At 42.4% G+C, this 27,683-nt stretch overlaps 2 protein-coding genes across 5 annotated transcripts; one reads left to right on the top strand and one right to left on the bottom strand.

The window, feature by feature from the left end:
* Positions 1-228: 228 nt before the first annotated feature.
* LOC143317472 (endonuclease domain-containing 1 protein-like) lies at positions 229-1,906 on the bottom strand. The gene is made up of 2 exons (XM_076725626.1): positions 1,742-1,906; positions 229-1,241 (listed from the first exon to the last, which is right to left on the bottom strand). The coding sequence occupies exons 1-2, from the start codon at positions 1,904-1,906 to the stop codon at positions 621-623; spliced, it is 786 nt and encodes a 261-aa protein (XP_076581741.1). The 3' UTR covers positions 229-620.
* Positions 1,907-3,366: 1,460 nt separating this feature from the next.
* Positions 3,367-25,751, top strand: gigyf1a (GRB10 interacting GYF protein 1a). 4 transcript variants are annotated; one of them, XM_076724394.1, is made up of 25 exons: positions 3,367-3,617; positions 6,961-7,576; positions 7,675-7,738; positions 11,070-11,199; positions 11,375-11,470; positions 11,665-11,782; positions 12,479-12,587; positions 13,028-13,227; positions 15,821-16,050; positions 16,223-16,343; positions 16,472-16,657; positions 18,064-18,218; positions 18,321-18,486; positions 18,678-18,844; positions 19,525-19,628; positions 19,888-19,988; positions 20,085-20,158; positions 20,301-20,438; positions 20,799-21,014; positions 21,142-21,362; positions 21,588-21,745; positions 21,953-22,122; positions 22,653-22,697; positions 22,882-23,026; positions 24,023-25,751. In XM_076724394.1, exons 3-25 carry the CDS (start codon positions 7,704-7,706, stop codon positions 24,088-24,090), a joined length of 3,153 nt encoding a protein of 1,050 aa, XP_076580509.1. In that variant the 5' UTR covers positions 3,367-3,617; positions 6,961-7,576; positions 7,675-7,703; the 3' UTR covers positions 24,091-25,751. The 4 variants fall into 4 exon arrangements, with proteins under 4 accessions (XP_076580509.1, XP_076580508.1, XP_076580507.1 ...); XM_076724393.1 differs by having other exon boundaries at positions 18,678-18,901; XM_076724392.1 differs by having other exon boundaries at positions 18,678-18,979; positions 21,953-22,119.
* Positions 25,752-27,683: the final 1,932 nt, after the last annotated feature.

The raw sequence follows: 27,683 nt of genomic DNA, 5'->3' as shown, positions 1-27,683 counted from the left end.
TACACACTGAAGCTTCATCTATGCAGCGCTGCCATATACTGTATATAGAGTGACTGACACCAGTGAGCCACACAGAGCCAGAATGAGGTAGAGTATTTCAGGATCATGTCATTTGGTTTGAACATCTGCACCATGAAATCCAGAAAACCAAGGCCAAATCAAGAGCCTCTTCTCTTTATACATGACTTGTATGCGTTACAGTTGCATAATCGGAAATGGATCTGGCTAATACTTGATCATAAAATATAAAAAGAAAAGTATTTTGGGAGATCTCAGACTCTGCTGCTTCAATATTGATAATTCTTTTCATTATCCACGTTTCGTAAGTTCCCCAACTTTATAGAGGTGTGATACTAAATTGGTACGTTGCCACTTTACTGTGCAGTACCACCTTATTTCCTTTGGTGGTGCTAATTACTCAATTATGCCATGGCCCATACCACTTAAAGAGTGTGCACCATGTTAGCCATCAAATGGCTTTTTCCCTCCTTAATATAATTCCATTTTAATTTATTCCAAAACATGTGAAGCCAGCTTGCTTGAGTTAGTGCTGTTTATACACTTGGTGCACTTCATTATACACTTTATCCATGACTGTGCATCCAGTTCAACATGTCCCATCATACTGAAACAGCGGTCACGTCTCTCTTCTTCCTGAAGGTGTTTTCTGACACACAGCCCTTGTAGAAAATAGTCAGGTCACTGTCTATGTCTGTCTGGCTCTTCAGGAAGCTCTCCAGAGTCTTCAGAGGGACTTCCACCACACTGTGGTCAGTCTTTTCATTCAACGCATAGCCCCCATAGCTAGGAAACATGAACCTCACCTCATACGGTGAGTTACGGTCAAACCGCGGGCAGCAGTAAGCCAGCCATACGTGTTTTGGGATTGCCAGGCGGTCCCTGTTATCTCGCTGGATAGTTGCCCCAGAAACGATCACCCCTGTCACCATGAAAGATTTTCCGTGGCAGAAGTTGTTGAGGCGACGGCGAATGATGTCCAAGTAGGGGTTCCAGGAAGTCTCCAGGAAGTTTGTGATCAATGGGACTACATTGGTCAGTGTGTATGTGGATGATTTGTCATCCAGCTCTGATTGGTGCAGGTCAGGATTCAGTGGAGCACGTCTGTATTCTACAGCATCTGTGTAGTCCTCCAACACAGCCTGGCTGTCCTCAATCAGAGGGGGAGCGTCTTCAGTGAGGGGAAGTGCTCTCATGTTGCTGTTCTCATCATCAGAAACCAACTAGGGAAAAGAGAGGAATTTGAGAAAATGACTGTATTCCAAATGTCAATCCAGGTACATATTTAGCCTACAAACATCAAACTCTTTCCATAAAAGTGACAAGCGTATTTTCCAAAATATCAAACTATTCCTTTAAAGAGAAGTATGTGCATGACTCCAACCTATCAGGTGAAGATTGCTGCTTGTCTGTCCAGCATTACCTCCATACAGGCTTTGTCTTCTTTCCCAAATTGGCAGCCTGGAGTAACCTCAAATCCAACCTTTACAATGTCCCTTTGCAAAGCTATCTGTCTCCAATACTACTTCTGTTTCCTTCTGCTTAAGTTTGTGCGGTTGGGTCTTTAATAGCAAACATACCGACTAATCTTTACTGCAAGAGCAACTAGTGAAATACAAACAGGTACTGTGCCACATGTCATTATTGCCCAAAAAACATTCAGCTTCTCCAAGGCTTAACATGAAGTGACAAATGAGCCAAATACATCAGTGCTGCTCTGTACCTGTGGCTCATACATCCATGGGGTGTCCATCCTCCTCTTCCCATCAGACTTCTTAAAGACGTAGGCTGAGAAGAGAGGAAGGCGCCGACTGCTGTCGTACAAGGTGGCGTAGCGCAGTTTGTCTGCAAACTTCTGGCAAATGCTCCTTGGGCTGGTTCCCTTCATCCCCGCAGGTGGTGTCTGCATATAGAAAAAATGGCGGCAGGCTCTGAAGCTGTTTGACACACTGGCACTCACCAGGGTGGACGCCATCAGAAGGGAGAAGGATAAGATGTGGGTGCCAAACAAATGCAACATCACATAACTGGACCAGATGAAAATGATATGAAAGCAGTTAATTTCCTCATCATCTGGGGATTTACATGTCCTGTCGCACACCACTTGGAATGAAAATAAAATCCATGTGGTGATGAGATATTTTATTTCGTCCTGTGCTGTCATAACCTAGTAAAGTATAATGATGTATAATGTTGGACAGAGACTCAGCATGCAAAGCAGCAGCAGATCGCAGTGGGTCTATTGGCTGGATCGTCGACTTATCTTCTTCTACAGTGTCTGCACAGTCCTGCATCTCTGCACCGGCTTCTGTCAGGCTGTTTTAATTTAGGTAGTTTGTCATTTATTTGTCTGTACAACACCTGTGGAATCATGGCAAAAAAAAAAAAAAAAGGTGTTAACAGTTAATTGTGAGATGGTGATGATTTGTAAGTAAAACAAATTAGGAGACAATACAGTAATTTCAGGTGAAATAAATGACATTAAAGGCTGTGACAATGTATTTTGTCAATCACCTTCTTACTACATGACAATGATTGAACTGTTTTGGTTATCTTACATTAGAGATTTCTATATTTCTATTTTTCCTCTGTGCTGTTCTGACTGGTTTGAAGTGAGTTCTCATTTACACTTTATTGTAACTAACATTACACACATAAACAATATGAGGTGACTTTAAACTGATGACATCACCCGGTTTTTGATGATTTTTATTAATTATCCATCCAACCTAATCCTCCTTTTTTTAGAACCCAATAAATACGGCCTCAGTGTTAATTTAGTCACATATCTAATATGTGTAAAAAGGCCCCATTTCATACTGGCAGGCTACGTGTACATTTACTACTGTGTATTTATGCAGTACACTGTAACTCAACGTCGCCCTCTGCTGGATAAACTCTATACTGCCAACCACAAACCCATAGCACATGCTCAGTTCGACATTGCTGCTCAACATGCCCTACTAGTCATTCAGTCCGCTTTCAAGGGTATTGATAATTAATAACTAAAAATATCTCATTATGCATTTCAAGCGCGATCCTATTGAGTGCAAAGTCTGCGAAACAACTTTATGAGAACTTAATTTCGTCACGCTGTGACTACACGTTGCTACCTCGCCGATATGTAACGAGCTGACTGCTGTGGACGCTTGTTTTCAATGCAGTGAAGTTGGCCTCGCGCCTCATCTTACTGGCTAATTAAATCCATCCAGCTCAGATGCTCCGCATTTGAACACGCCATTGCAAAGTGCGGCACACATCAGTGTCCAGGTTAGCAAACAGGGGTGTGTTTGCCCTGCTACAACATTGGTTCGTCGCTTGTCAATGTCCAGTCACGTGGTATCACACGGACGGCCATGTTTCCGAAACACAAACAACAAGAAGAGCAGCGACTGGGAGCCAGCAGACACATACTGATACGCAGCTGCGACCGTTGGAGGAGAGAGAAAAATAATAAATAAAATACAGAGCGCGACTTTCTGAAAGTACGATTCTGTCGAATGAATACGTTTACAGTGTTTAAAGAGACCAATGCATACGATATATTGGCTGTAGACACGCCGTGCAGACAACCAGTCTGGTAGCTATAAACAGTGAAGGTAAGCCATGGTTCCTCTTTGCAGCTTGTCTTTTAGCTAGCTGGCTAACGGGAGCTAACAAGCTAACCTCAGCTCTTGCAGCTCCAACGTTTGGGATTTATCCGTCATGAGCAGGGCACTTGTACGAAGTTATTTTGCGGCTAAAACTGTGTTGTTTTTGTCATTGTGTTTGTTTTATTTATATCGCGTTAGCGCTAACGTTATCTTAACACGGACAGCGGAGTGGAGGTGGTCGTCCGCACATTGGCGGAGCAGGCCGGGGAGTCTGATCTCGACACTCCGCCCCCCTCCGCCATCATATCTGGTGTCATTTGAACCTACGAGCCAAGGCCTTTACGATCAACGCATACCTTGTGCTAGGTTAGGTAGCAAGCTAGTAAACCATTCTGTGTTATGCAACAGAAATATGAGAATGTGGAGAAAATAATGTTGTAAGGATTCATTTATCTCGATTTCCCCACTAATCGAACTGCTGTAACGCCAGTTAGCTTAAAAGACGAACAAAGTATGTGCTAATGTAGCTCGCAACCATTAACGGTAGCTAATGTCAACCCTAGCTATTTTGCCTATACGTTAGCCATCTTTACGACCAAACAATTTCAGCTTGGCAAACTTAAAAATTGCTCTACATTGCCAGCTTTGCCATAGCTTTGCAGTCTGAATCGCCGCAACTAGAAATCGTTATCCCGCCACGTTTGGAGGCGCACAATGCTTGCAAATGTTCAAACGCCTAAGAGATTTAATATTCTGCAAGCAACGTTATTCCTCCGTGACCTTGCATCAGTTTTCTCAGTGTAAAGTTGGTCCGACAGACTAAAGATGTTAGTATTTTGAAACTAAAGTAGCTGCAGATGTTTAGCTTGTAGTTCCCTGTCAAATTGTGTTCTTCCGTTATTGAGATTCTGCAAGCGTTATGTGTTGATTGATCTCTCAGATTCTCACTCATGGGTGCCATAAACGCATCCTAACGTTAAATGTTATTAACGTCTTATTGTCTTATTTTGCTGCCTTTTAAACTTGTATATACCTGCAAATTTCCTGTGTTTAACCCCACAGTGCTGACTAGATTACAGAACATTACTTTGAGTATGATGTGTATGAATAATAGTAATATCAAATAATACCCAGATTATTAGGAAACATTCTAGTCAGTAGCCTAAAAAAGTTAAAAAGTCTACAATACAGTACAACTGTATTTATCACTAAGGTTATTATAGGGTTGACATGCCTTCAGTTCACACACATACACACACAGGACCAACTGCATCTCCAGCAGATGAACCCAGAATGAAAATGATTTATAACCAAAGTGTAGTCAGATGTAAATTCTGTCAGCATTTAATTTTCTGTTTGTCTGTTGTCTAAACATGTATATTACTGTATTAATAGTTGTGTTATTTAATGTCCTTTGAGCTACTTGAAAGGTAGACTGCTAAAGGACTGTACTTCAGTCCTGTACTGAATTTCCTGTAATTACATACTGTTGACCAATATCAATGAGGCATAATACTTCGCTGAATTCCAACACTAGCAGTGAACGGAACAAAAGATTGCCACTATTTACAACAATGTTCAAAAACATCTCTTGTTCTTCATGTTGCCTTTTTCAAATATTCAATGGAAGTGGTGAACCTACAAAATCACTACTAAAGCTTGTTTTCCACTTCTTACAACATATCAAAGGACCTTAAGATTAAATAAAGGGCTATGTTGGCAATGCTAACAAAAGTATAAAACCATGTATTACAGTGATTCTGTCACAGTTACTGTTGAGATCAGAGCCCTTTGATATAGTGTCTCAATATTTTCTGTCGTTTTGACAGTAGTGACAACAATTATTCGCTCCAAAGAGGCTTTGACTCAGCACTGATGGTTTTGGTAGAGATTGGCAATATAGATCAAATCTTCTATCAATACCTGAAATGTAATGTATGTCACAAAAAAATTATGCAAGTCCAAGGTAGCAATCAGGAGTACTGCTATTTTGCAACACTGCTCACAGTGGGTTCATTCAGCCAGAGTTATTAAATAGATCAATGCCTCCGTGTGAACAGTGGACAAAATCACCAGCTGAAAACAATTTTCTGTTGTCTAACATTGTATATCACCATATCACCCAACTCTAAGCAATCAATTATTTTATCACTTAAAGGGTGACTGTAAATGGGTTCCACTGATAACGTCTTCTGGAGATGTTTTATTTAAGTCACTGGAGTTGATGGTCCCCTGATATCAGCGTTGATCCAAAGGATAAGAACGCTTAAGTTCAAATTCATGTGAACATACGCTTAGTTCCCTAGTTTTATGGTTCAATTATGATCTTATTTTGAGTTTATATTGTCAGATTGTTGTATGTTATTTCATGCGTAAAAGAAATAGCCCTGCTCACGTCTTGCTTGAGAGAAGGTTGTATTAATTTACATTTGATACGTTCTTTAGGCTTTTTCCTTTTCCTTTAAATTAGCCTCCAAAGCTCAGGAACCAAGAGCAGATTGTAAAAATACGTTATAAACTGAAACACACCAGAAGTCTGAATAACAGCACACACTAATGCTAGATGGATTGCTGTCATTGCATATGATGGTATAACGCCCATTCATACAGTGTTTGAAGGATATGTGTTAAATCAGAAATTAAGATAGTTGAATTAGGGCTTGGTGTAATTTCAGAAATGATGATACCAGTACCCTTAAAGTGAATAGAGATTCCACCACACCACAGATTGTTTGGGTTGTTGCTGCTGTGGTAGTGGGCCAGTCATCCCCACTTTGTAAGGTTGTCCAAAATGTTTTAATGTAAGGGTGCCAGGTCTTTCACATCATAGACACACTAACTACGTGTGAGCATTAACTGTTGAAACTAACTGCCTGGATATTGGTTTGGTTGCCATGACATTTTCAGGAACTACCCCAAACCAGCTGCCTGCTTTTAGAGACAGCTGGTTCACAAAATCACTGAAATAGACTCCTAGATTCCTGTGAGCAACAGCAACACTGGGCCATGATTGAGCACTGGACTACAAATAGTTTGTTGTTTCATTTATTCGTGTAGGAATACCACAGTGGTTTTCTCTCAGCTCAGTGCGCTGTAACGGATCGATCAAATGGGGCTGGTACCTTTCAGTGAGTCCAAGGCACGCTGCAAAAATAGTGTGTCATGGCTACACAACGGAAAATCAAATTACACTTCCTTTCCTATCACAGAATAGGCCGATTGCCAAGCTGTGAAAATAAGTCACCGGCAGCTAATTTATTAAGTGTACACTTCTAACATTATTTTTCCATCTCTCTCTTAGTCGTTCGATTTCTCTGATCCCCTCTCTCCAACTCTGCTTTATTTTCAGTGGTGCAAAGGGAGGAGGACAGGAAATAAAGGAGTTACCTGGAGGGTCTCCGTCAATCCACATTTCAGTTGGAGCGAGAGAAAAAGGCACAGAGGGGGAGAGAGAGAAAGGGGAAGAGGAGTGCGAGTCGCGTCTGCTCTTGGCAGCTGTTCCAGCAGCCTGTTTCATTCTTTTGGCTGTTTTTTCGTTCCTGCGTTACCTTTTTTTGATGAATCAGTTCATATTTTTAACTTTAATGTGAGATATAACTGCTGTAAAAACAAAAAAAGAAAACATTATTACTAGCAAGAGTGTTTTATTTTGTTCCATTGTTAATTTCCAAGGTTCTTTTTGTTTCTTTTTTTATGTTTAACAACCTTATTCGGCTGTGAGTAGCAGGAGCTTCCATTCTCCAAACTGTTGTCGAACCCCCTTCCTTACCTAGTTAGGACCTGATAACCTGGTATTCCTCAAGCACCTGAAACTGGCAGCTATTCTCTTTGTGTCTGTGTGTTTGGGGAGCTCTGTGACCACAGCTTAAGCACCACTCAGCCTTCTAGTCACCCAAGCCTAACTAAAGCAAGCCAGCTCTAGCCTGGTCCAGCCCAGTCCAGCCTGCTCCGATCATCTGGACAGGGTAAGGCACATTTATGCCTTTGCTTGTGCATTTTCTTAAAGTGTCATTTTTTTCTGAAAAAACAATAAAACTAGATTTTTTTTTCTTTTTCCTCCCAGATACTCAGTTCTGTGTGGACGTGAGGAATATGACTGCTGAGACTCTTAACTTCGGCCCAGAATGGTAACTGCTCTGATTTCTTTACAGTATTGAGCAAGTTTTTGAAGTAGTACTGAATACATAGAGATGTAGAGCTGAGATGTGTTTTTTGATATGACTTCACTCAAGGTCTACTTTACTTGCTTGTTGTAGAGCTTTGACCCTATCGCCTGGTCCACACAGTCCATTATTATGTCTAGATGGTAAACGTGGGCATTAGATTTTATGGTAATTTGTGTTGTGAGATTATTTTGTGTCAAAATGGACATTTTGGCCCAATGGTGGCACAAAAGGAAAGGTCAGGGGGTTGGTTTAAAAAAAGAAGAAGCAAAAACTGGGATTCATCCCCTGGAAACTGCAATATGCGCTATGTATGTCATGGAAATTCGACTTTTATTTGTAGAGAAAATTGCTCCGACTTGTGAAGATCTGAAACATTTAGTTGATTAATCAATTAGTTGTTTGACAAAGGATTAATTGGCAACTTTTTTGATGACCAGTTAATTGCTTTGAGTAATTGTCCAAACAAAACTGCCAAATGTTTGCTGGGTCCAGCTTTTTGCATTTTGGCTTTGTGAGGATTTGCTTGCTTTTCTTTACCTTGCAGTCAATGAAACATTGTTTGGTTTTGGACTGTTTGGACAAAACAAGCGTTTTAGAGTCGTTGCTTTGGGCTCTTCAAAATTGTGGGGTTTTTTTATTTTATTTTTCCCACTTTTCGAGTTGTTACCTGTACATTTTGCTGTGGACTGAGGTTACGTCCAAACATAATTTGCATTTGTTGTTGTTGTTTTACACATAACTTTTGGTACGTTTACACCCTGTATCCACACTACTTCAGTGTTCTCGTACACCTAAATTGTAGGCTTTTTATATATATCTATGATCCTTGGCTGCCAGCCCTTAATTCAACATGGATAATGAATTACAGCTGTTGCTGACCTTGCTGTTTATGCTAGCAGCTTTTCTGCAGTTAAAGTCTGCATCTTATCATTCTACTACTGCCTTACATGCACCTGAGGCACATGCATGCCCAGTGTATGTGAATCATCATGTGATATGTGTTTTCAGTCTAGACGGAGGTTATTTCTGATACAGTGGTAAAACACTCATCTCAATGGAGATTGTTTGCATTTTATAATGAAACTGTATTAGTCAATGTAGCCTAATGGTACAGACACAGAAATCGGCAAGGACGCATTTGAACTAGGGTCAGTTTCAGTTAGTTTTGCTTCCCATTGCCCAACATTGGATTGCATCTCCCAGTCAGGGTTTCTGTTTAATAATTGGAAATAGTGTGTAGAGCCTGAATTTTCACATCTAACTATTTTTACCAAACATGATGGACTTTTAGCTCATCCTTCTTCTCAGTATTTCATTGTGTTTAGTCACAGTGGCTCTCAATGGTATAACATACCTGGGCTCGAGCTGCAGAACTAGCTTTCTGAATCCCTTGCCTTCTACCACACTGATTGGCAGCACATCAGACTCAATCATTCGGCACACCAACTTGATGATGGATGGTCTCAAACCTCTGCAAGCTCCAGCTGGTGGGTGATGGACTGCAACTTGGGCAGTGCTTGGTTTTGGCTCGTCCTTTTTCAATATGGTGGCCGGGTCACAAACTCTTTCATGTCACAGCTAAATGGTGAACTAAAGTTTGAAAGTAGCCATTTCAGGCGAGAAATAGACATTGCTCAGAATCTTGATGCATATTTTCTCAGCACTGCCTAATTTGACAGTGTAATTTGATTTTTTTGTGAGCGCTCGACAGACTCTTTTGCATAAAGCAGAGGTCGAGTATCTCCTGCTCTCTAGAAAATGAATAGGGTCTGTCAACATATCCAGTGTGTCTGTGCCATAAGGGACCAACCAACGTCACTGTCTATATGTCTTGGCATCAAAGGGGAAGAAATGTGTAGCAGCACATCACTATAACTGTCCACATGGGTTCAGTGGCTTTGTATATGCAATTTAATATTTTTAGTTGGGGCTTGCAAAGAATGCTTTCTCTTGTAACCACTAACTGTGGCAAAACTGTAAGTTTAACTGAAGTCAAACTGGAGGTATTGTCACAGCGGAGTCCTGTCCATCTCTGTCTGTCTGCCTCCTCTACAGTGTATGTTTGTGTAACGATTAATGGAGAGGGGGACTGCTGTGACTGCTGTGTGCATTCTTGGCCAGCCTCGCAGAATATTTCTCTCTTTACACATCTGCAGCTGCTTTCCTCTCAGTGGCCCTTTTAGCCCACTTTTATCCTTGTACCCTTTTTTAATAAAGCTATGCAGCAGCCCATTCATGTGCTCACCACATACAGCTGTCTGGTCAGCATGTTTACAAGTCTTTTAATGCCTGTTAGCCTCACAAAATTATTTAGACCATTTGAGGTTTTGTTGGCAGTAGAGTTGGCATGTATGCTGTTCGTCATAGTGGTAGAATTCAAAATGAAAACCTTCTGCCATGCATTTGTTTTTATGTAACAAATATTAGGCCATCCTTTGCTCTGTTAGATTATGATTGTATAGATTTATGTATGTGGAAGATATTTTAGATTTCATGCTCTGTCCTCTGAGGGTGGGAAGCGACATTTTTCTAAGGTAAATTCAAGTGAAGTGGGTACAAATATGCAAAAATATTTCTCAGCACCCCACCCACCCACCCGTTTCCTCAGCTCTCCTCTTGTTATGCATATTAGTCGCTGCTCCATTTATTTATTTATTTATTTATTTATTACCCTCTTTGATATGCCACATACTACCGACTGGCCTTTCATGGTGCTTTTCTTTACCTCTTGCACCCCACACCGCCTCTACACCTCTCGGAGTTGCATATGGTTTTGATGTGAGGCTGTGAGTCAATGACACACTTTGTAGAGGCATGTGAATGGAGCCATTGTTAAACAGCAGGCCTTGGAATCTGGCCTGCTAGTAATAGCTTTTTAAAATGAAATCTTGAGATTGGAAAGCTAATATATCATGTGTGTTGAGCCAAGTGTATTCAGGGAGACCTGCGTAGGAGGATGGTTGATTTGTTACAGAACATTTAGTAAATTCCTTTTTCCCTGCTGCAAGATGGATGCTATTAGACATTTTTCTCCCAATTCAAATTAAAAGGAATTATATTGCAATGGCACAATAGTTCTCTTTTTTAGTCTGCGCCAACAGGGGAATTAATATCAAGCTATTTATTAGTGATTCCTTATGTATTTGATATTGTTAAATATTGAAAGTCGCAAAAAGTCCAAAGTCCTTCCTTTCAAATCAAGGTGTGTGTTTGAAATTCATACAAGAAATAAGTGATGTTGCACAATAGATTAAGGTAATTCTTAACGACTCCTGTGCTCTTCCTTCTGCAGGCTCCGTGCACTGTCCAGTGGGGGGAGTGTGACATCCCCCCCTCCTTCCCCCGCCATGCCAAAGTACAAGCTGGCCGAGTACCGCTACGGCCGAGAGGAGATGTTAGCACTTTATATCAAAGACAACAAGGTTGGTGGCAAAACTCCACAAAGTCTCTCTCAGGACTGTATGTATATTGCTTTTGAACTTCTGTTTACTTCCCCATCCTTAAAAAAGAACATCTGTTTGTTGGTCAGGTGTTTCTGAAGTAACGGTAAACGATACTGTAGTTTTGTCCTCTAAGTGCCCATTGTTCTTGTTTTAGGTCCCAGAGGACATGCAGGATAAGGAGTTTGCTGCTATTCTGCAAGATGAGCCCATGCAGCCACTGGCACTGGTGCCTCTCACCGAGGAGGAGCAGGTGTGCCACCAACACACCACTCACAAATGCACTGATACCTGCAACTGTAGAACTGTTTCAACTCATCATGTGATATCTCAACGTGATACGACCTCAGTTCCAAAGCGAGCTGTTCTGTTGGTTGACAAATGTGGATGTGAGCTCGCATTCCTCACATTCCTCCCTTTTGCTCTTTCCATTCTCTCTCTCCACAGAGGAACTTCTCCATGTCTGTGAACAGTGTGGCAGTGCTGAGGCTCATGGGAAAAGGGGTGGGTGGGGCCGCCCCAGCTGGAGTGGTCCGAGGACGTGGGGCCACACGAGGCGGTCGAGGTAAAAGAAGATGCCAGAAAAAATAAATAAAATGAAATAAAAAATAAATTACGGCATTGATTCAGCCTAAGTGCACTCATGATAAATCCACAGCCACTTGTGCTAAAGCTAACATGAGTCCAACAGCAACAGAAATGCTGCCCAAAAGCCTTGGCTGAAACTACAATGGCTGTTATCCAGCGAAAGTAAGGCAGTTTATTCAAGCTAGCCACTGAAGTGTTTATTTCCCCTTTTTCTTCCACCATCTTGATGAAGCACGCTTCCTCTTGACCTGTCTACATAGCCCTTCTTTTGTCCAGCCACACCTGCCTAAAACCGCTGGGGCTTATGAACTCACCTTGTGCACACACACCGCACTCTGTGCATATGAATGGCCAAAGTAAACACTAGCTGTCCGGTTCGGGACAGCCGAGGAAACAACTTGGATGAATGATGCTGTGTGGCTTTCATCATAGTGCATGTGGCTTATTGCAGCTTGAAGGGGATAGAAGCTAATTAAACAGCGCTACAAGAAATTTTAAGTTATAAAAGCGTTAGAAAAACGAAAAATTATTGGGCAGATTCAACAGAAAAGACTTATGAGCACACTTCACTGCAGAGAGTGAAACAACCCCAAATGGTTCATCACAAGTTCTCTCAATCAGATGATAATTATATTAAATACAAACACATCTGTGTGTGTGTGTTTGAAATTAGGACGAGGTCGTGGTGAAGGTGGATTCTACCAAAGAAGTATTGAAGATGCGGAGGTGGGTTTTGGCCGCAGTGTCCGAGAGATACACCGCAGCCAGAGCTGGGACGACCGGTAAGAAAAACCCACTTGCTACTTGAAGGTCAAATAAATCACGGGTCGGTCAAGCACAGGAGTGCTGAAAGTAGTAGTAGTAAAGTAGTATAGGTGTTTATCCTCGCTGTTGAGACAAACTGTCATCTGGTGTAACAAACTCAATAATCCTCTCAGGTATTTCTGTAGATTTTTGCTCTCATTGGAAGGTTTATCTCACTTTTGCAGGCAACTTTTCTTATCCGCCCAGACTGAATTTATGTATCATTTTGTCATGCTACTTCAGTAGTTTTTCGTCATGGACTTGGTTAAAACGTGTGAATCTGTGTCTGTGTGATGAGATGCAAGTTTTGGCTGGACGTATTTCTCGAGGATAAAAACTAGTTAATGTTTTGGGCTTCTTTTCCTCTGTTTATCACTTAACTGATATGAATTTGTCTCAATTTCCCTCCTTTCCTCAGGGGCGAGCGTCGTTTTGAGAAGCCGCTGCGGCGGGAGGTGGGGCGTCCTGGCTTTGAAGAGTCTGCAGGTCCCGGGGGTCCTGGGAGGAAAGAGTACACAAGGGCTGACAGCGATAACTGGCGCACCCTCCGGGAGGAACAAGACGAGGACGAGGGGGAGCCGGGCAGCAACTGGAGACTCACTGGACCCCGCAGGGATGGTATGTTAAATACAAACATTTATGTATTTACTGTAGTGCTGCCTCAAACTCATGTTTGTGTTGAAAATGAAAGCTATACATGAGAAAAGGCAAAGGCCTCATCATTTTTATTTTATTTTATTTTTTTAAATGCGTGATGGACAGTTCACACACCCTTGATATGATTTTATTCACCAGTATGGAGGGACTGTTGCTATTAGCTTAGTTTAGCTGCAATTTAGAGTGGATTTATGAACTGGTGGTCTCAGGCTTTTAACACCTAGTTCTCTGTTAATACAGTGCACTTGTTCTGTCAAAACAAGCGTGGTTTCTCCTGAAATGTAGCTAAACTGGACTCATTTCAGCCTTTACCTGCTTTTCACTTACTGACTTAAGTACCTCATTTGTTTATTGCATAGAGTTACATCTTATTCCCATAAAGTTTGCTCTGACTATAATGTACTTCAACTTCAAATCATGTAAGACCATTTTGAAGCTTAAATCATGACCTGGAGCACATCCACTAATGCATGATTCTAGTAAATGTAATACTCTATTAATTCAAATTCATGTAATTATGCAATGTATTGTTTTGTGTTTTACAGTGATGTTATTATATCGAAGTATTACAGGAATAAAAGTAATGCTCAACTCAAAACACAATTCTACCTCTTTCCACTCGAATAATAATACGAGGTAACACATTTTAGGAAAGAAAAAATCTCACTGCTTCAAAACTGGCAACAGAAACACAAACAAACAAAAAAAAACATGAGCTCCACATAATAACAAAAAGCAGGTGTCGAGCACACTCAGTTTAGACTTGGGCACATTTGCAGGACAAACTGTTAACTTAAAATTGAATAACTCAAACCACTACAGAAAAAGTATAAAAAATCCCCACTCCCTCGGGATCAGTTCCGCTCCACCCTTATCCTCTGCTGTGTTTCCATCAAGTAAACTTAAGCTCATGTGTCTCTTTTCCCCTACAGCAGAGACGTTGTTGGCATCAGCCCCAGGGTTGGTACATGATGTCACTGTCATATGGAAGTGCTTCTCTCAGCTACACATTAATGGCCGCATATAGCGGTGGCGTCACTTAACTGATCTTTAGGAGCTTTATTTCAGACTGCAGCAGAAAGCTCCGTTGCATTTCAGCTTCAGAAATGCTTGGGAAAATGTAGCTTGTGTGGACGCTACCGCACCACTTGACCAGTGAAAGAGCTGAACCGAAAGGCTATTTGATAGAAAACTGCAAATGCACCACCATGTTACTGAGAAATGTACTTAATGTGGTAACTCTGCTGGTTTCAGCGCTGCTACTGCCCGACACTGACAGACACACATTCCAACATAATATACTTTGGCAATAGTTAGCGTGTTAGGGGCATGCGTATCACATACGGCGGCAACAGACACATATACTGACGCAACACACAGCAGAGGGAGCTTTCATGTAGCAACAAAACCAGCTAAGCTTGTGGTGTTGCAGCATGAAAGGTAAAGTTGGGTCTGTCGAGGTGAAACAACACAAAAAGCAAAGTGAAAAAGCATCCCTGAGCTTCAGTTTTTAAGTGAATCCTGCTTTGTGTTGGCCCTCAAAGCAGTCCGAAGTAAAATATTAGCTCACGCATATAGCCTAAGAGTTGTGTTGTTGTTGTTTTTGTTGAGACATTTCCATCAACTTCATCCACTGGGTCTTCACTTCCTCAGATGGTGGGAGTAGAAGAAGACTTTTGTGTTGGTTCTTGCAGCCAACAACAGAGAAACTGGCACGCTTTGCTTGTAATGTTGCCCTTTATGTCTTGATGTTGCTGGAGTCAGGGTATATAGCAATGAAAATCATAGTTATTGGATATAACTCCTGTTCTGTGGGTATGTGCGTAGCCCTCACCTATCACAGCCACAGTAAAACACATTATTTTTAATATGCTAAAAAATCACAGTAATGATGGCATTGCAAAATCCATGTCATTGCAGAATGTGACACCAGGGACGGTGATGAAACCGATATACCCCCCACCACTATCTGTGGTTCACACTTAAGTGAGAGTAAGGCCATGTAACACAGTACATGGTGAAAGCAGATTATATTTTAGATATCAAAATGGCCTGAGTTGAAGACAGATTTATACTACTCCTTACTTCTTGCCATTAAACCTGAGCAGCGGCAATGCATGAAGCAGGTCTACCTTTCACAGTAGATATAGTGACATCTAGTGGCATTGGAGCGATTTCTACAAGAAATAGCTGTAGCAGTCAAAGCAGTAGTTTGGGTTTTGGATGAAAAAAGCTGCATTTTAAAGCCTCCACAGTTTCTGTAGAAATAAGTCAAAATAAGACACCACATGACTTTTTCCTAACAGCATGTTTAAACTCATCTTAAATTCTAAACTGAGGCTGGTTAATGACAGGAGGTGAGATATAACACATCCCAAGACAGACCCACATCATTGTCAGTGCAACTGCTGTGACTTGGCAATGTGTTTCTCCTACGAAACTTTGTTTCTGTACCGTTTTGTGGTAGGAACTTACTAAGTTTGATATTTCCCTGACTCCTCTGATCATTACTTGTGACAGTATCCTCACTGATGCCGATCCATTTCTTTTTCAGATGGTGGTCCTCGCTCAGCGGGCTGGCGAGACCATGCCGGTCCAGGCGAGAGTCGTCGGAGAAAGTTTGATTTCGACTTCCGGGACTCTGACGGTCACAGTGGTGGCCGCCGGCGCGCAGGCAGTGACGGACTAGAGGATGACAGGGACGGCCTGCCCGAGTGGTGTACGGACGAGGAGGACGGGGAGATGGGCACTTTTGACTCCTCTGGAGCTTTCATGCCTATTAAGGTGTGTGTGACTCTGTTCTTATTAAAGTCTTTACATGGAAATGGTGTTCAAGACTGGGTCATGTTGTATTTCAACTGTATAATGTTTCTTTTATTGTCGGTTCTCATGACTGTTCATTAGCATTTGTTACATTGTTCTATTTCCTCTGTTTCTCCTGGTCATCCTCTATCAGAAGGGTGGCAAGGAGACAATCCTGGAGGAGGAGTTGGAGTTTAAGGGGATAGAAGAGGAGGAAGAAGAGGAGAGCCTCGCTGACACTGAGAGGAACAGTGCTGAAGGAGACAAAGACAAGGGTAAAGAAAGACTTCGTCTTTTCTTTATTTGATTATTTTAGTGTGCTGTTTGTCAGACTATAGTGACTTTTCTCAGTGCCTGCTACTAATTGACTATTTCCATCCTTTCCTCCACTCTTGTCTCACAGAGAGTAAAGAAAGTGTCTCTGCTGTAGGGGATGGTGAGACAAAGCCAGCATCACCCTCCTCCTCTCCTCCAGTCCACTGCACCCCTCCGTTCCTGGAGCCTCGGCCCAGCAACTCTGGCCCAGTGGCGGACATCCCTCAGCTGAACAACAGCCACCCTGTCAAGGCCAGCAGCACATCCAGTGAAGGTACACCTTATTCTGTGTCTCTTTGTGTTCACGATAGACCTGTTGCCCATGAACCTGTTTACCTGTGGAATGTTCCAAACAGGTGATTCTGGAGCATTCCACAATTTTCCCAGTTTTTTGTTACCCCTGTCCCAACTTGCTTGAAACATGTTGCTGCTATCAAATTCAGAATAATTATATATTTGCAAAAATCAATGAAGTTGATGAAGTCAAACGTTAAATATATTGTCTTTGTACTATATTCTATTGAGCATATGTCAAAAAGGGTTAGCAAGTTATTACATCCTGTTTTATGTAGGTTTTACACAGCGTCTCAATAGCCTCTGCAATGTTGAGGTTTCAATTGCAAAAAGCTGCGTTGCCAAATGCAATATGTCGAATGAACTACTGAAAAGTTGTCAAAATCCATAGCAGTACACTTTCTGTAAGTGGATCAGTTTGAGGAATTGAAAGGGAGAAATAGATTCCAGAAAAACATGTGCAGGAGCTGGTGCCTCATTACATTTAAATTTCCAAACGACCATAGGAGAAGTCCTATCTTCTGCAATGGAGCCAGTTCTTAAACCTGTAGCTGTAACATCTTGTGTCTTAACTCCAAACTACAACAGTAAACTCAGTTCTTCAGTCAGCACTTGCCCTGTCATGCCTGTATCTGTGTTTGGAATGTTCACAAGACTGCCTGTATCCTTGATTAGAATGTAAAATCAACGGCTGTCTCACTTCACTTGTACATAGCACAGATGACCTCTGTGATACTGCCTGAGACGCCATGCCATCCTGACTTAAGATACCTAACTTGGGAAATTCTTCACTTAAGGTGGTTCTGTAATAGCTAAATTCCGACCCTGAGATAAGATATGGTAGAAATTAGTAAGTTTCTGTAATAAGACCCTTGGTGCCTTGATGAATGCCACATTGACTGACATTGACTAAATACAAATTGAGAATGCATTCTTAAGCTTTAACTCCTTTTTTGGAAGCACTGGAGCAGCCAGAACTATATATGATTGTCATAAAGAGTTAACTAACCATCACTATCCAAACATTTGGCTAGTCATACTTCTTTCTTGAATCACACATTTCTGATTTGAAGCGTTGAGAGTTTTGTCCTGGCTCTGTAACTGTAGAGCTTTTGGCTTCTTGCATTCAGCCAAGCACGTTTCGTCTCAGGACAGTGAGTGTGTGGGAGGAAATTCAGCCATGTTGATATTTTGGTTTGATATACAATATGTTTAGCCCCAGTCATTTAATATCTTGTTTACTGAACCCGCTGTTCCTGCTGTATCAGATACAGAGCCAGTAGATGGCTCTACCCCCCAACATCCAACATCATCATCCCATAAATAGACAACTAAAAATAGAGCCCATTGTTTTACTAATGTTTGTTGATGTTGTTTTTGTGTCAGACGTGGCTCCGGTAGGGGGCTCCAAGACCCAGCTGAGCCCCAGCTCCGCCTCCTCCTCCAGTCTGCCTCCCCCTCCCTCTTCCACTGCTGCTCCTCCCCTCCCTCCATCTGGAGGAGACACCGAGGACGATGAGGGCATGAAGCACCTGCAGCAGGTAGGAACAACAGGAGGCACATTTCAAGCAGCTGTCTCAGAAGTATTATTATATTCTAAATATAACAGGAAACACATTTTGTGGGTGTGCGTGTGTGTGTAGGAGGCAGAGAAGATGGTGGCATCACTGCAGGACACTTCTTTGGAAGAAGAGTGTTTCACCCAGGCTCTGCAGCAGCAGGAGAGCAGGAACACAGCAGCTGCTCTGCCACTGTCACATGAGGCCGCCATGAAGTGGTTCTACAAGGACCCACAGGGAGAGATCCAGGGTACACTCGCACACTGTGGCCTTGTGGTCACTTGTACACTCAAACATGCAAGCATAGAGTATATATTCAGAAATATTGCTCTTGTGCGAAATAATTTAAGTGTGGTGCACAAAGTCAGCTCCATAATCACAGAGTTAGCATTGTAACCTCATCTCTCTGTCTTCCTCTGTCTTCATCCTTCCCACGATCAGGCCCATTCACCACAGTGGAAATGTGCGAGTGGTTCCAAGCTGGCTACTTCACCATGACCCTGCTGGTGAAGCGGGGCTGCGACGAGGGCTTCCAGCCTCTCGGGGATGTCATCAAGATGTGGGGCCGTGTGCCCTTCGCCCCAGGGCCCTCCCCGCCGCCCCTGCTGGTGAGACAGCCACCACCAACGCAGCGCCCGCAGCCCACCCGGGGGCCCGCCGGGACTGTGAGTCAGAGCTCAGCCAACGTAGAGGATGGGGAAGGGAGGATGCAGAGGAGAGGGAAGATTGATAGACAGGTCACGGTAAAAGACCAGCGATTAATTCAAATTCAGTTTGACATAACGGGCTCCATTTGAAAGTTTCTGAAATCACCCCCTGCTTGATTTTAAGACAAAGTTTTTTGTTGTCATTTTAATTGCACCACAGTCCATGTCTCAGTCCGCTCCTGTAGGAAGTGGGAAAGAGATATCCATATTCAAACCATAGTCATAAAAACCATATGCAGCAGCTCCAGTAAAAGTCACTGAATGCATGTAAGCTTCAAATTAGTGGAGCAGAACAGGGCAGGTTTCATACCAGCATTTAATGATGTAATGCAACACTATAAATATATACACTGTAGATACACATAACTCCCATATGGTCAATTTATGACATATCTCTGTGTGCTGAAGACACCCAGACTAGTTTGTTGAGCAACACATGTGGCTGCATGTAAAAATACACTTGTAAAAACTCACCACAGTTCTTGGACTTTGCCCACTATGTATAAAAAGCTGCATTTTGGTATCCTGACTCCTGACTGAAAATGCATCGTGTTGACTGGTGATTGCTCTCGGCTTTTCAGGGAAACCTGGACCAGGAGCGCCTGAAAAAGCAGCAGGAGCTGGCAGCAGCAGCAGCTCTTTATCAGCAGCTCCAACAGCAGCAGCTATTCCAGCTCATTAACAGGTAGGCCTATGGGAGAGGGGGTGTAGGTTTCACATTACATGTCTGGACTAGTCAACATTAATTTGTGTTCGTGTCCCAAGCCACGTCTCCCCGCCAGAACTTTCACCGGGGATGAGGAACCTTTGGAGAAAGGCAGCAGCACCATTGTCCTAATTCAGTTCCAGGGTCATTATTTTACCCCCCAGAGAGTCCCTGCATCACAGGGGATTTTTCATTTGATCTTTAATTTCTCTGTTGGCCTTTGCTTTGTATATTCCAGGTGCAGTGAGCAGAGTATGATGCCTTCGATGAACAGGTCGATGTCAGTGCCAGATACAGGGTCCATGTGGGACATGCATACCTCAGCTTCACAGCCGTCAGGTACGTTAAGGACTGCATCTGTGCACGTGCATGCACTGGCAGCAGAGGAACACTGTACCCAATAATGCTAAAATAACCTGATTTATTTCCATGTAGGCGGTGAAGCCAGTCTTTGGGACATAACAATGAATCCTTCTACTCAGGGTCCAACTCTCGAACAGCTTCAAAAGGTGCTTTCAGTTGTAAGATTTTCAGCCTTGGAACACAAATTCACTGTCTGCATTTTATGTTTTATACGATCTTTTTTTTTTTCTTATTCTAATCTCAGTTTGTGCCTTTTACTCAGTTTGATATCTGATGTTTTGCCTTCAGCTCCAGCAGGAGAGGCGAGACGCTGAACTCAGGGCGAAGCGTGAGGAGGAGGAGCAGCGTAAGAGGAGGGAGGAGAAGAGGAGGCAACAGGAGGAGCAGAAGAGGAGGGAGGAGGAGGAGCTCTTCAGACGCAAGCAGGTGAGATGACGGAACGAGATACTCGTTTGTTTCCCTGGGTGCAAATATTGGGACTTTTATTCCTCCCTATATTTTTTACAAGGATCTCTTTTTTTTGTAACAAGGAATTTTCAGCCTTTCACATGTAAGACTTGGCTCATTAAAACTGAAATCTTCCAGGTGTAGTTGTGTTTCAGTTTTGAGTTGACATATTCTCTGTCAGCAAGTTCGAGATCACAATTGGTTGTCATCATATTAAATATAACAGTTTGAAGATAAATGTAGAAGGAATGGCTGCTCGGTGGCTTTGAATGCTGTTCACCAAGTAATAATTGAGCATTACTGTTGGAAAGCGCTGAACTCTGTCATATCTTCCTGTAGTGTCGTCAGCAGCAGGAACTGATCATGAAGTTACTGCAGCAGGCCCCCCAGCAGCAAGGTCCTGGGGCAGGCGGTTCAGGTTGGAGTGGGGCTCCCTCCTCTGGGCTCGCCAAGGCAGGAAAGCCCCCGGCTCTGGCTCTGCTGGAAATGCAGCAGGAGGCAGAGAGGCTCCTGAAGCAGCAGCAGCAACAGAGAGCCCAGCAGCAGAGAGACCGCGTGAGTTTCAGCAACTGAAACTACATGTTTCTAAGGTTTCATACAGACAGTCATAGAGCCCACTGTGGAGAGTGCAAATAGAAAATTACCTGCCCTTTTTCATAATGGTTTCTCAATCCGTTTCCAGCACTCCGGCATGTCGATGGGGAGCTCCTCCATGGGAGGGCAGTGGGTGGACGGTGTTGGCATGTGGGGCGGGCCTGGAGGTATGGAGGGTAAGAGTGGCGGTGGAGGCTCTTCAAGCAGTATGGGCATGTGGGATGAGGCTGTGAAGAACCAATCTGGCCTCCGTGGCAACAGCAACAACAACATGGGTTTGAAGAACAGCCGCAGCAGCCCTTCACTCAGGTATGTGAGATCAGATTAAAAAAAAAAAAACAAACATAAATGCTCACTGACAGTATGCATCTCAAAGGGAATTTTGGATAGCCTATTAAATATACTGTGCCTCTGCCCACGACCCCATTTTTGCCCCTACTGTGGCAAATAGCATTGCAATATGAATCTATATACATATATCTTTAAGTTGATCAACATATTTGATGTGCATTGAACCATTTATGTGCTCTGCAGTGATCAGTACATGATGCGTCGTAAGCGGACGGAGGAGGAGGAGAAGCTGCTGAAGCTGCTGCAGGGCATGAAGCCTCAGGACGGCTTCACCACCTGGTGTGAACAGATGCTGCACGCTCTCAACACCTCTGCCAACAACTCCTCCTCCTCTCTGGATGGTAGGTTGCTCAGCTTTTACGTATTTAGCAGTGTCAAGCCTGAGGAGAATTCACCCTCAACTTATATAGTTCATTGCTATGTGTTAAAATGAAACATATTTAATATTCACATTCTTAAAAGTACTGAAACATACATTTATCTTCACATCTTTTCCCATAATTCTGCATAGCATTGCTCATCATTTAAACTTTATGTCTTTTATGAAGTTGCCACAATTGTGGCGTACCTGAAGGAGGTGGAGTCTCCCTATGCAGTGCTGGACTTCATCCGGTCCTACCTAGGGGACACAGTGGAAGCCAAAGAGTTCGCCAAACAGTTTCTGGAGCGACGTGCCAAACAGAAAGCCAACCAACAGAGACAGCAGCAGCAGCAGCAGGTTGGACTGAGCTCAAAAGACTTCTGAAGTTTTACACAGCATATATTTCGCAATAATTAATTTAACAAGGAAGGTGGTTGTCCACTTTCTTGCCTGTACCCATATTTTAAGTAACATCATAATCGTATAATTGAATTAAGGCATACAGTTCCCATTCATTACCTGATGTTTGGTATGTTAGTAAATGGTTTATTGACTTAATTGCTAAATTGCACTATACACAAAAAGAAACAATGTACTTGCAGTTTAAATGTGTACTTAAAAACATTAGAAATCATAACAAACCATGATTAGGAAGTGCTGTACACCCTCGACATTTGAGTGACACATCTGTGAAATGAGTCCGATTGAACTGCCTATTAATAAAGAGATAAGAGCCTGATGAATGTTTTATGTGAAAGTCAGGCTTGTAATACACCATGTTGGAAAAAGAAAAAAAAAAGTTGTAAGCTATAAGACAAACCTTTGCAGTGTGTTGTTCCATTGCAGCCATTGTAAATGCCCTCTCTTTTCTTCATTATGTGTCCCAGTTATCAAAGGACGTGGCTGGATTGAACATGAACTTCCCTCTGCAGGTAAATGCGGACAGGCCTCTGCACTTTACATGCAAACAGTGATTGTGATTGTCTTTTTGTGTCTCCTGCTGACGCTGTTTTGTTTTCATTGTGTCATGGCTGATACTTCTCAGGACCGTTCTCAATGGCCCCACTAACCCGCCTTCACTTTTCTCCCGCCTCCCCCATTTTCTTTCTTCTTCAGGACTCAATGCGAGGTATGAATCCAAGCACCCTGCAGTCCATGTTTCAAGCCAACCACATGGGCAAGGCTGGTCTCTATGACAACCAGGGGGGAAAGATGAAGAAGAAACAGCCCATGATGCTGCACTCTGACCCCAGCATCTTAGGTATGTGACCTGATTATTTAATATTTCCTCTTTTTGACTTCATTCATCTGTAAGTGGTACATATAGCTAGCTGTACAGGCAGCAAAGGAAGAAGTACAGCTGTCTGAAGCAGCAGCAGAAAGTATTGCATCACCTTGATGACTTGTTTCCATCCACTCCAGGTAGTGAGTAGGATGTGCTCATAGGGTGGGCTCATATCTGAAGTTTATTTATGTGTCCATGAGCGATTCGGTGCAAAAACACAACAACACCTGTCAGTATTTCCAATAGACTGTTCTGTCAGCAGAGCAGTGAGTCACACACAGTGACATGATCACAGCACAGAGCGGCCAAACAGAAGGAGCTCTAAGGCATGGTTAAAGTGCAAGTGTGTGTGCCCAACAAAGCATCAGCCGATAGAAAATTAGATTCAATGTACAACCTCAATTCCAAAAAAGTTTGGGATGCTGTGCGAAACAAATAAAACTGTGTGATTTCCTATTCCTTTTTAACATGGGCTCAGTCGTTCACAAGCAAGGATGGACCGAGGTTCACCACTTTGTGAAACACATGACTCTATAAAGGATGTTACTACATGGCCTTGGGATTCTGTTTTTGATTTACAATTCATTTACGTTTTCAGCATCCCAGCTTTTTTGGAATCTGGATTGTAAAATTCAGTGTGCACATTTTCATTCATATTGAACTGTTTAACACTGGTTTTGACCCATGAATGTTGCCCACTGGGCGTAGATGTGACCATCAATTATTAAACAACTGGAAATGTAATATTTCTGGTTTACAATGAGTTTGCTTCTTCTTATATTTACAAATATGGTTTAACCTCCTCCAGAACAGAGGACATCTTCTGAATGATTTCTGCCTTGTGTCTTTGTCCCCTGCCTACACCATTTAAGCCAGCTCTTGTAACACTTCGTGTCCCAGCCTCCTCTGATCTTACTTTGCTCTCTCCGTGTCTTCTTCCTGCTATCACTGCCCTCCCCCTCCTCCCTGCAGGGTACTCATTCCACAATGCGGGCGAGTGTCTGAGCCTGAATGAGATGGAGATGGTGGAGGATTACTGATGTGACGCAGCGCAGCAGCAATAGCTACCTGAGGCCTTCTGTCTTTTAATCAGACAAACCTGATGACGAATGTGCACTGCTGGGGGAACCGGGGGGTGGGGGGTAGGAACTGAGCGAGCGTGAGGGGAGGTGCAGGGTGGAGGCGCCTGGATCTGCGCCTTCCACTCTTCCCTTCCCTCTGGCAAGAAAACAAAGGGCTCCCTGCTGCACCAGTTGATCACTTGAGCACGGGAGAGGGGGGTGAGGAGGGATGAGGTTAAAAGGAAGATGGGTATCCTCTGGCACTCAAAAGATAAAGCACCTTACTGAACTAATGCACTTTATTGAGACGGATTTGAATAGGTTTTTTTTTTTTTTTTTTTTTTCCTTTTTGTGTGTGTGCGTGTGTGTGAGTGAGTGTGTGCGTGTGTGTGTGTGTGTGTTGGGAATCAGTGCACATGCACGGCATGTGTACATACACATCTGTGTGCATGTGCATCGGAACTGGAAGGGGGCGATGGAACAGTCGGTGGGGTGAACGGTCGGGCTGTTTGGTTTTCAAAGTCAGTGGGACCTTTTAGTTGAAACCTTATCAGAGAGCAAATCCTTTCTCAAAAGACAAACACTGTTGATATTTCTCTTGTTTAGCATTTTTTTACGTTTATATAAAAAGTAAAGCTATTGAAAAATGGATTATAAAAAAACTTGAAGATTTGCACTTGCCTAAAAAAGAAATAACAAAAACACAAAAAAAAAATCAAACAAATGGGGTTAGTTATAGAAGTGAATATTTTTGTGAATGTGTATGAATGACCGTGAGAGCGACTGATGTGTGATGGTTGGTTTGTATCAGTAATATACCAGTCTGCACAATGTTTTTGTTTCTTTCTTTTGTTGCTTACCAACACGTATGAAACATAAGAGGCCATTTTTTGTCTTTTTTGTTCAAATGGTAATTTTGTATTCTCATGTTTAGAGAGTGTGTTTGCGTTTCCCTTCTCCAAACAGGGACTTGATCTGTATGTTTTGAGCGAGCGAGTGAGTGAATGAATGAAAGAGAGAGAGAGAGAGAGGGCAATTGCACAACACATCCTTTCTCTCACCAGCTCTTCATCCCCAGATAGACGAAATAGAAATGCATACATTAGTAAATGTTAGCTTTGCGCTCATCACATGATGACCACCACTAGTTTATTTCCCTTAGCTTCTCCACATGGGGAGCTGTCTCTAGACCTGTGAGGACTAGTAGACAGGGCAAATCATGAGGGACATTACTGTGTGTGCATCAGAATGAGACTGCGTGTGTATGTGTGTGCGTGTGTGTGTGTGTGTTTTCAGTGTACATGTTCATTTACTGTTCATAGAAATGAGTTAAGACTACAGGTACTCATTTTGAATACATGTGCTTTTTTGTATGTGTATGAATGCACATTTGTGCCTAAGAACTTTGATAGGGTGCGTGGCCATTGAGACATTAACTCTTTTTTGAGAGCGAGTGTGATGTGTGTCAGTGCTCAGCACAGTGTATGTAAAGTATGTAAGTTTATATCGTAAATATTTCTAGTTCAGTCTAGGGGTGATCCATCGGAAGGTTAGTCCAGTCTGTTTTCCTGGGGTGTGATCACGTTGCCTTTTGTCAGCTCTCGAACTTGTGAATGAAAGGTGTCGAGTTTCTGACTCTGAAAAAAAAAAAATACAGCATCTTAATGTGCAAGTGCACAGAACGGTGCATGAAATGTTAGCATATTGTGTTACTTATTCGTTGTTGCAATTTGATAATGACGAGTTTTCTTTTTTTAATGAAAAATATATATGGATATATACATTATATACAAAGTTTAAAAAGTATTTGGACTAAGATAATGAGCACTTGGGGCTGCTATTTTTGTTGTGTGTTTTAATTTTTTTTTTTTTCCCTTAATTTGTTTTTCATTTTTGTTTCATTATCGCCATGTGAAGTGTGTCTATTATTTCTTTCTTAAGAAAATATTGAATGTATTCCAAAAAAATGACAAGAAACCCGTGCTGATACCAGATCTTATTATTTTTTTTTTTTTCCTCAGAAGATTTCAAAAATGGAAACAAAATACAAAAAAGCTTCAAAGAGTTTAGCGAGGACTTTTTTTTTTTTTTTACACAGTGGAGAAGAAAAAAAAAAACTTGGGATGGATACAGTTGAACACACTGCCTCTACAATTCTGGTCGTACAAATAGTGACTAAGAATTAAAAGAAAGGACTCTTTCTATTCCATACTGGAGCTTTGGTTGTTTACAAACCACATTGATATCTGTGGGTGCAGTTTTTTTTTGTTTTTGTTTTTGTTTCAATTTGTTTGTTTGTTTGTTTTTTGCTCCCACATAAGACGGGTGGGGTTTGCAAGTGCGCTTCTGCCATATGGACATTGAGTGGTGTTGGTTTGAGGAAGAGTTGCAGGCGTCACAACAACATGGACAAGATCCTCTAACTGGACCGTTGTGTGTGGTCGTGGATCCTGAGACTCGATGGACCGTGGAGCGGAGGCATGAAAATCAAGGATGGGCTCTTTGTGGAGAATGGAGTGCAGGGCTGCATAACCCTAGAGGGAACTGAGAGGGCAATATGAGTACACCTGATTAGTGCACTTGTCTTCACCTCAACCCTCATGTGCGCTCACACCCTGCCCTCACCAACTCACCTATGCACTTTTGTTCATTCAAGCTGTGAGGTACCATTGTGGGGATGGGAGCACAATTACAACAGGAGGATTGCTATGACTTTGACAAAGTCACCGAAAAGATATTCCCAAACTGAAATAAGAGACTCGAGAAGCCCGTCTTCTCCCACCTCCTGTATATAACCATATTTTTGTATTACCTTTCAGAATAGTAAGAAAATTTGCAAATGGATGAAGGAAAATTCATGAGACATTGATTATATGGAGTGAATGTTCTTCAAGAAAAATCAATCTTTTTGAATATAGTTTGAGATAGACTCGCTGTGAGTTTCCCGAAATTTGCCAGTAACCCTGAAATAAGCAGGGATGGAAGGGAAACTCACACGGACATGGACTGAGGTGTCGGACTTGTGGTTCCAAGACTGACTGATAGTTACCTATCGAAATGGATGTTGCAGTCACTTCGAAGAGCCCCACCAAGCGTGTTTGATCAATATGACAGTAAAAGAGGCAGACATTGGTTTGAAGAGCTGTTGGCAAGGACGCCTCCACGTCATCTCCCAATCTGATGGCTGCCTTGAGAGCTGTAGAGTGACTGCAAGAGGAAGAGTTCTTGGCATTGGTAAGATACTTTTGCTTAATTTCTTCTTGCCGCACTGTATGCCAATGACTTCATTTGATCCGTTTACTCGTGGTGAACCTTGTGGCACTTTGTTTCTGACAGTGGGGTGGTGATGGTCTCTGTTCTGTCTGTCTTTTCACAGGAGTCTGGCTGTGCTTTATTTGCTGCCCTCTGCAAGGAGGATCCAATCTACAGCCAACCCATGAACCAGTTAACCCTAAACATGTCCTTTTTGAACTTAAACCCTAAGAAACTTTTCTGTCTTGACCTCGGACTGGGCAGGCTGTTGGCATTATCAGTTGGACAGTTACCAGATGACGTTACAGGTTTATCGACCA

The sequence above is a fragment of the Chaetodon auriga genome, chromosome 24 (genome assembly GCF_051107435.1).
Source record: "Chaetodon auriga isolate fChaAug3 chromosome 24, fChaAug3.hap1, whole genome shotgun sequence".
NCBI lineage: Eukaryota > Metazoa > Chordata > Actinopteri > Chaetodontiformes > Chaetodontidae > Chaetodon > Chaetodon auriga.
The sequence above is the reverse complement of the archived record's forward strand: the minus strand, read 5'-3'. Positions and strand labels throughout refer to the sequence as shown.

Excerpts from the sequence above, each read along its gene's own strand:
- gigyf1a (XM_076724391.1), top strand. The coding sequence starts at position 7,704 with ATGACTGCTGAGACTCTTAACTTCGGCCCAGAATG. Across the intron at positions 21,015-21,141 it reads CCCAGCAGCAGAGAGACCGC|CACTCCGGCATGTCGATGGG; the intron begins GTGAGTTTCAGC and ends ATCCGTTTCCAG. Across the intron at positions 21,746-21,952 it reads CTCCTCCTCCTCTCTGGATG|TTGCCACAATTGTGGCGTAC; the intron begins GTAGGTTGCTCA and ends TCTTTTATGAAG.
- LOC143317472 (XM_076725626.1), bottom strand. The coding sequence starts at position 1,906 with ATGAAGGGAACCAGCCCAAGGAGCATTTGCCAGAAGTTTGCAGACAAA. Across the intron at positions 1,242-1,741 it reads CATGGATGTATGAGCCACAG|TTGGTTTCTGATGATGAGAA; the intron begins GTACAGAGCAGC and ends TCTTTTCCCTAG.